The 9,017-nt window shown below is 40.9% G+C and overlaps 1 protein-coding gene across 1 annotated transcript in view; it reads left to right on the top strand.

The window, feature by feature from the left end:
* The first annotated feature begins 408 nt into the window (after positions 1–408).
* psd2 (pleckstrin and Sec7 domain containing 2) overlaps positions 409–9,017 on the top strand; it is a 33,043-nt gene continuing 24,434 nt past the window's right edge. The window contains exons 1-3 of the mRNA XM_060885311.1: positions 409–542; positions 5,432–5,881; positions 6,973–7,656. Of these exons, the coding sequence (XP_060741294.1) occupies positions 5,493–5,881; positions 6,973–7,656 (1,073 nt within the window). The 5' untranslated portion in view covers positions 409–542; positions 5,432–5,492. The remainder of the gene's footprint in view (positions 543–5,431; positions 5,882–6,972; positions 7,657–9,017) is intronic.

The raw sequence follows: 9,017 nt of genomic DNA, 5'->3' as shown, positions 1-9,017 counted from the left end.
AATGGTGCATGGGTATGTATCCACGTCTTGTTATTTGCATCTTTGTTGTTTTCCTTTCACTTCAGAGATACCCACATGAATGAAATGAATGCTGAGGTACGGTTAGACAATGCATTAATTTTTGAATTATTATATAATTATTTTTTTTGAGATGGAAAGCAACAGGGCCAAAAACATCAGAGTCTTCAGCTTCTCACGCAGCGCAATGGAAAGACCTCGACAGACACACACACACACACACACACACACACACACACACACACACACACACACACACACACACACACACACAGATCCACAATCAGCCGATCTCAGTCTTGGTCATGTGTAGTGTGTGAGCGAGCGCGCGCGTGTTGTGTGTTGTAACTGTGCGCGTGGGTGAGCGCTCTGTATTATACTAGTGCGTCTCTCACACGGAGACAGTGGGACAGGATCTGGGTCTGAGATCTGAGAAAGGGAAAACATCTACCTTGTATTTTATGCGTGAGGACGGAATACTCGCTGCAAAAAAGAGACACATTTCATCTGGTCGCGTTTTGCCGGTGAGCAACAATGATTTAATGCTCTTTTGAGTACCTTTGATGTTCTCACAAATGATTCGGGATGAAAAACACGAGACTAACGTGGTCTTGATCATAATGCATGGAGCACTGGATTGCGTTTCATAATAAGGATTTGACCGTTGATTTTCTCTTAGGAATGCATCCTGAACCTGTGCGTTAACGTAGCCTACATAATCTTATGTTATAGCCTATTTGCTTGCAAGGGCAGTTTTTAGACCCCTTCGTGTATCAATGCTCTGCATCAATATGCAGTGTGCTCTTCAGTCAGTTCGGTCGTTTTCTTTCTTGGTAACGGTTAAGAAAGCCGTGCTTGATTAAGATGGGGGACGAGGCTCCGTTAATAAAAGACTCTCCAGCTCTATTTTGGAGAGGAAGAAAGCGGCGGCCACAGTGAGAGCCTAGTGTCCCCCAGCCATGCTGTTGTCATGGTTACTGCGCCGGGAGGCTGAGAGAATATGGCTGCGTCTCAGCCGCGGACAACCTGCGCGCTTTAAGCGCATTTTACTTCACTCATGTTTGACACTAGAGTTCAATGTCTGCTCGGACCGACAGTCTCTCTCTCTCTCTCTCTCTCTCTCTCTCTCTCTCTCTCTCTCTCTCTCACACACACACACACACACACACACACGCACACACACAACACACACACACACACGCACACACACACACCCCGAGGGATGCACTTTGCCAGAGAGGTTGTATTGTATTAAGCGTCCTGAGGTGAGGTGAGCTGGTCTGAACAGGTGCGCATCAGACACCATTTCACGGTAAATTGTAAGGTAGACATGCGCTATAGTCTCAATGCCGGCTTCCAGCATGTGCCAAATGATCATCCACTGTCCTTCTATAAACAGGCTTTAGCCTAAGATTACTGTCTGTGCTGTTACAGGCACGGAAATCCACCGCGGGTCGTTTTAAAGTGTTTATTTAGCACTCCATTGTTAGACTAACTGCGTCCCTGTTGGTTAATTCACCCAAATGAAGGCGTGAGACAGACAGTGCAGCGCCAGACGAGACACCGGCCCACCAAAAAAAAAAAACACTTGCTCTTTTTTCCCCTGCTCACGTGGTTTTGACTAAGGGAAAGCCTTAACAATAAGATTTATCACCTGCAATGATTTAGGGAAAGACGCTGAATGTGAGACAATGCCATCACAACACGACGTTTGACCTTGAAATGTCAGATGGAGGTGATTTAAAGGCCAGTTTACACGACCCGGTGATTCCCACTCTCTTGTTAGTCTCCAGACATGTCAGAACTGAATGAAAATACAGCCACCATTAACAATGAATAGCTGTTTTCTGTCCTTTCCTCCAAAAAAGGTATTTGCACAATTTCTTAGGGCAAAAATGTACTAGAAAATGATATAATGCATGAGGTTGTGCTTGTGGTTAATGCCAAGACCTGGCCTTGCGTGTTGTATATGTGTCTGGCTGCTGGCGTCGTCTTCAGTCTGAAAGGGGTTAGTGGGTCATGACAGACTATGAGACTATGAGACTCATGATTACATGCACTACATACAGAGAGACAGAGAAGGAGGGTGAGGTGTGCAGCCTGATGTGTGAGCATGCTGAGCATTCAGAATTTCAGCACAATTGAGTTGTATGGCTGTGTGATGCTTCTTTTGGTATAACCCTGTCTGTTCTAGAGCAAGACAAAACTCAACCTTGTCTTTGCAGAATCACAGTTCTTTGAGTTACAAGTAAAACAAGAAATTGAGCTAATTAGAAAGCTCCAGTTTGCTGACTTGGGACGTTTTCATACATCCATGGATAGTTTGTCTCTCTCACTGTTGAACTGATTCCTATACTCTTTTGTATATACTGTAGATTATCCTTTGTCCAGGTTGGTGTCATGCAGAATGATGACAAACCATAACTATGACTACTGTATATCTTGAAATCAAGTTAATCAGAGTGTCTTAATATTAGTGTATGTGGTATATGTTGGTCTTAAAAACTTATTAGACATTCTTTCAGATGCTATGTTTGCTAGAATGGACTTTCTTAACCTAGAATCTGCAGTGTTACAATACTGCAGAACATGACCCCAAGTGATAGGCTTTTTATTAACTGTAAAGTCTTTCTTTGCTATTGATGACACTGTTTTATTCAAGAGAAGTCCATTTGGTCCAGAGTGCTTTATCAGTGCTTTATCAGTCCCTGCTCTGGGACTCTCCTCTGGGTTGTTGCACTTTGTCTATGTCATTATTTGTCATTGCGCAGCATAATTCTGCATGCTGAACTCCATCCCTAAGTGAATGGCACCTACTTTAATACAATCAATAAAGAGCCTAAAGAAAACATTAGTAGGCAATAGTAAAACAGAGGAAGGGATGGATCATGGAGAGAATACAAAACATGCAATAAATTGCATTTTCAAACCCATTATTGGACATTTACAAAACTATGGGCATGTAGGACTTCGACGCTCCTCAATATGCTCAGAGGAGTCATGTCACTTTGGGGCATTTATAATTTCATGCTTATGTCATCCTTTCTACTACATTAGGAACTCCTGGCCAGATAGCACAACTGAGGATACCCCACACATTTATCACACGTTTATCTTCAAATAAACATTCACCATCTACTTTATTATTTATACTTTTTACCTGTAGAACCACTCATTCTTGCCAATCAGCCAATGATGTAGTAAGAACACAGGGCATATAATCATGCATTTACACATCGAGAGATTCAGTGTTCATGTTCACATAAAAAAAAAAAAAACATTTAAATAGAGGAAAATGTAAGCTCAATGACTTAGACCATGGCATGGGCTGACAGGACAAATGGTTTGAGCTGACAGGATTTCTATAGTTACTCAAATAGCCACTCATAACAACATATACAAGCATCTCAACACACAGCATGTGGAACCGTGAGGTTGATGGCCTTCAAATGAAGTTCAGATAATAAAAAAATTGCATGGTCTTTTATCCCCTAATCTTCGGCTGTCCCGTTTCAGTATCAATTTATTGTGGGTCTTCTTTTTAGTATGATATGTTCATAATATAGTAATAAAATAGTTTAACAGTCTTATTAAGCTTTATTCGATATTTTTAATATACTGGCAATTATTTGAATGTTTTGACAAAGCTTATGGAGTGTAGTCAATCAGGAGAAGTGTTAAAAACCCTGGGTTGTTATGTTGGAGGGCAATGTGTGTGTTTGTGTGTCATTGCATGTATGTCAACAGTACAGACTGAGCAAGTGTGGTGGGTGGGAGGTTGACTGAAAGTAATTAAGGGTCATTTTAAGAATCAATCTTAAGAACCTGCTGTTCTGCTGACAGCACAGGAACTCAGTCTCATACATATACATATACATGGTAGCAGGTCCACCTGCATAATGTGCAGATTAAAGAAAAAATATATCAAATAGGCCAATTCCACTAGACCATAATGGGCCCTGACACAGATTACAGGACAGCTTCTCTGGTTTATGTTAGCTTTCTCTTTCTGTTACTTTTTTTTTATCTCTTGCTTAAATTTTGTGCCAGAATAACCCTTCAGTCTCTCTTCGTTTTACAGAGTAATGGTTATTTTGTATCATTGATCTGTGGATTGCTTTGTGGTTGTGTAGAAGCGAATGCTGGATTCTGACTACATGAACATCTGCCAGTGGCTCAGCATTGGGACCTTTAGTAATGCTCTAAATAACAGCACGTTATGCTGGGGAAATTTAGCCTGCATGTGTATTTGGTGTGTTGTGTGTGTGTGTGTGTGTGTGTGTGTGTGTGTGTTTGCGTGTGCATGCATTTGTGCTTTCCATGACAAAAGCATATTTGATATTATAGTAAAGTTTGCTGATGAAATAAGTTTGTGCATGTAAGTATATGTGTGTAAGAGAGAAATTAACCCTTCAGAATAAACCTTAAAGGTTATATGAAATAATTATGACCAGTGAGACAGTGCTGATCCTGTAATCTTTACTATAAAAACCACAAGGGAAGGAATTACAATACCACAGAGGCAGCCTGTACACGTGCCACTTGGAGACACAGCACAAGTGTTGTATGCTTGATTTAATCTACTTGTCATAAAACTCCAATCATGCTGCATATGTGCCAACAGAAATGTATCGCTAAATTTTTGATTCGCTTTTATTTCTTGGTTTAATGCAATGGAAGTTTCCACAAAGGGTCTGGACTGAACTGGAGCTGCAGTTTTATGACTGTTTGATTGAATTGGGTCTTAGGCTTTAGATATTCTTAAACTGCAGCATGTGCGTCAGAGCTGCAGCTTCCTTCTCACCCAAGCTGCAATAAAGGAAAGGAGGAAAAATGTCCTCTTCTTCTTTTAACTAAGAAATAGGACATAATCTGAAACATGTATGACATATATATTACCTTTTGTTTTAATCTTTTTCCCATTTTTTATCCTACACGATCTATTGTGTCAACCAGACAAACATTGTGCTGTTCACACAGTCAGGTTTAGTCCATGATTCGGCTGCCATGATGGCTGTAATTGCCAGAATGAGTACTAATGCTGTTGTCTGATGGAATGTATTAGACAAAATGTCTCAGTTACACTGAAACTTTGCAAACTCAAGGTCATATTTTTACATGTGCAATATATGGACGTGTATGGCAGGATTTCAATGCTAAATGAATTGCATGTTAATTCAGCTAACGTGTTTAAATGTATATCATTATACCCTGTACACGATTCTTTTATCAGACTCTTCAGATGTGAATTCAGCACCACAGTTTCTGAATAGATGAAACACATCTATTTATAATTTGATGTGAGGAGAATAACCACATGCTTCTTTGTCCATTGATCTTTAAATAGTCTGTATTCATTTGTTCCCAGTCTGTATTCAATTACCTTATATTCAAATAATTTCTCTTCTTACAGCTGTAGCTTTTGACTCCTACTGTACCTGGATTGCCAACTAACTGTGACTAAAGTGGTCACCATGAGCCAGGAGGGGCAGGATGACCCCCTCCACATAGATACCCCACCTCCAAATACATCGCCAGAGACACAGCAGGAAACAGACAGCCCTGAGACTGTAAGAGTGGAAGATACAGAGGAGACTGGAATTCAGGAGGATGCTGCAGAGAAAAGGGATGCAGGAAAGACAGAAACGTTGTCAGAAGAAGCAAAGCCAGATGAGAGAAATAAGCATACACTGACTAATGGACCTGAGGAAGAGGAGAGGAGAAAAAAGGAAGAGCAGCTCAAAGATGAGGCTGGGAAGAATGGGGAGACAGAGCACAGCAATGGAGATATCATTGAGTGTAAGGGCTGTGATGACCCCCTGCGTCAGTTAGAGGATTCAGCAGAAAAACAGCACACTGTAAGGTTGGTAATCTAATTTTGTATAGAGTTTATAGCAACTCACCACAGAACAACTTTAGATTGTCCTATAAATTATATTTTAACATTTTAATGGCACATATATTTATTGTGAATGATACAGAGAGCATCACAATGAATGCTAATAGCAAGAAGCTGATGATAGTGGTTTTCGAAATGGTTCTCATTCAGGTTTGTTATTCGTTATTGCTTTAGTTAGGGTATATAGAGGATGTAGATTATCATATGAGCTACTTAACTAGCCATTTAAGGTATTTTTTAGAATTTTTTTTTTAAGATTTGATGCTGTTCTTTTCACATCTGTCATATTTAGGACAAGGAGATGTCTTTACTTGTATCACATCGATAGAGAAAGCTCTGCCTCTCTTGCTAGTATTCAGCGGTTCTAACCTAGTATCTTATGTTCAGTCTAGCCTATGTTTTGTGGTGTGGATGTTGGGCTTCAAAGTTACTTATTTTAGTTACTGACTATAAAATTACATAATATATCTTAATTACCACTCATGAACTTTATTGTAACATATTAGTACTGTGTTTTTACTGACAAAGAAGGACAGAGTCAGTTAGAGGTTCTTTGAAAGTCAGCACTATCTAAAAAAACCCAGAAAGTTTCCTACTCAACCATATGATCAAGAAACCATGCATAAATATATATAGACGTCAGTAAATGAGAGTTGTGCTTGTGGAGATATTTTGGGGCCAAACAGAAGGCAGGGAGTTATTACGCGTGCTTCAGTTGAGCAGTGCAGTATTGTCAGAGGTGGGCTGTAACACGTGTGTGAGAGGAAGGCAGAAGAAGATATTTTAGGGCTGAGTGGCAGGGGAGCTGTCCTGAATGAGGCTCTTCTCTGCTGGGATTCTGCTGCTCTTGATGCATGAGTGTGACAGCAGCACTGCTAAAGATAGGAGACACACACACCATCCTGCATTGCCATTGCTGCCGTGTGACAGCCAGACGTTGCATCGTTTGCATAAGATGCTATGTAGTTGGAATTTCATGTAGTGCAGTGGATTTTCAAGAGGCATAGTGGACTATGACATGCTGATGTACATGCTGAATGTGTGTATGAATGCAGTTTGCAGAACGGCACCAGAGAGGACAGTGAAGGACAGGAGGAAGAGCAAGACTGTGAGAAAGAGCCGGGGCAGGGGAACCTGGACACATTTAGTTCCACCTTCGAGCTTTCAGTTGAAGAGGCAGACGCAGAGGTAGAGGGAGAAGATGAGCCACTGAACCAGGACAGCTTCAGCTCAGCATTTGAGCGAATTGTTGAACAGGTTGGTGAGTCCACAACAGTAGAGGAAGAGGAGGAGGACGACGGTGAGGACGAGCGTGACAGGACTAAAGAGAGCCAGGACGGTTTCAGCTCTACGTTTGAGCGCATTGTGGAGTCGGAGCTGCTGAGAGGCGGGACCTGCTACAGCAGCCTGGACTCACTGGACGTGCTCTCGCTAACGGACGAGACGGACAGCTGCGTGAGCTTCGAGGCACCGCTCACGCCACTTATCCAGCAGAGGGTATTGCCGGGTCCTGAACCCCCAGAGCTGGAGCTGGAGACTGTGCAGGAGAGCGCCGAGACACAGGAGGGGGAGGGAGATGGGGATGAAGCTGCATCAGACAGTCCCCTCCACACCTCCATCCCAGGCAGCAGGTCTGAAAATGTGCTGAGCCAGCCAGCACAGTGGAGCATTCCCAATGGATTCCACAATGATCTGGCAGGCAACATACAAAAGACAGCAATCCTCCCCAGCTCTATTAGGTAAGTGTGTATGTGTGTGTTTGTTGTATGTGTGTGTTATGCCAGGTGTCCCTGCCATCTTTAAAACAACAAGCTAATTTAATGGTGACTGGCCACCTGTGACAGTAAATAGGAAATGGAACTAGTGACTGTGCTGCTTTCAGCTGACAGGCGGTACAAGCCAATTATATCACTTCTTTTTTTCCCCCTTGTTCAGTGGGTACTCAGAAGACACACAATTGCATAGTTCTGGGGAGAAAAGGCAGAAAACATTACAAAATCATGTCATTCATCGTTCTAGATTACTCCATCAGATCCTTGTAATAAAGTGTCGTAATGAGTAATATAATAGTAATGTAATGGGGACCATCATTTATTACAGACATACACAATGGATATGAAGTATTGTACATAAGCATTCTTCTTAGAAATCACAGAGTGTGGTTAGAATGGAGTTATTCAGTATCCCCATTATTTCCATTAATTTCCATAGAAATCTCTTCTTATTGTAATAGTAATTAATAATAGTAAATAGGATTGGAGCTTGTTTGCTAAACATTACATTACAATAGTCTGATGTACAGGGATTTTACTCCTTTTTGAGATGCAAACATATCATTCAATCATTAAACAGATGTTTAATGGCTATGTGTGGATACAATAATAAAATATTAAGGGCTGACATGGGATAGAATGTTTTGGAAGTATTAAAGGTTAAAAATTGTGAGTTAAATGCTGCCAGCTTACTCTGAGTTGGACCTTGTTTAAAAAGGTCCCCATTTTCTCCCACTAGTCACTGTCTAGCTTAGTGGTGGAAAAGGCATCATTTTCAGCTCAACTCTACATTTAAAATTCAATTGAAATTAAGTTACTTATTTTGAGTGAATGATTAAAAAGCCTTTTGTCATTCTACAGATATGATAGCAAACATTTCATTGATTTCTAAATGTTTCACAATTGTAGGGCTAGCAAGCACACTGTGCCATTGAGCTCCCTGCAGTTATAATTGCACATAGTGGTCAAACACTGCATCTGCAACAAAGTGCAAACATGAGCCTATTGCGACAGGAATAATACTTCAGTGAAGTATGAACAGATGACAACACAGTTAATATGACTATTCATGGTGGAGAATACTGGCCTGCTTCCTATACATGAGCTCACAGATGATTGCAATTGGTTACTGTTGTTCTGATAGACAGGGGAGAGAGATATGCATCCACTCAGAGAGAAGGACCAGTCATGCTGTCTTCGACAGTTGGCTACAGATGGATATAGCATTTTCTATTGTTTTTTTTTTCACTAGGAACCGTAGTTAATTTTTAAAATATTATTTGTTTTTATATCTTTTTTGTCTTGTCACTTACACCCAGAAGAAAATC

This window comes from Tachysurus vachellii, chromosome 13 (assembly GCF_030014155.1).
Source record: "Tachysurus vachellii isolate PV-2020 chromosome 13, HZAU_Pvac_v1, whole genome shotgun sequence".
Classification (NCBI taxonomy): domain Eukaryota; kingdom Metazoa; phylum Chordata; class Actinopteri; order Siluriformes; family Bagridae; genus Tachysurus; species Tachysurus vachellii.
Note: the sequence above shows the minus strand (reverse complement) of the source record. Positions and strands in the feature narration are given on the sequence as shown.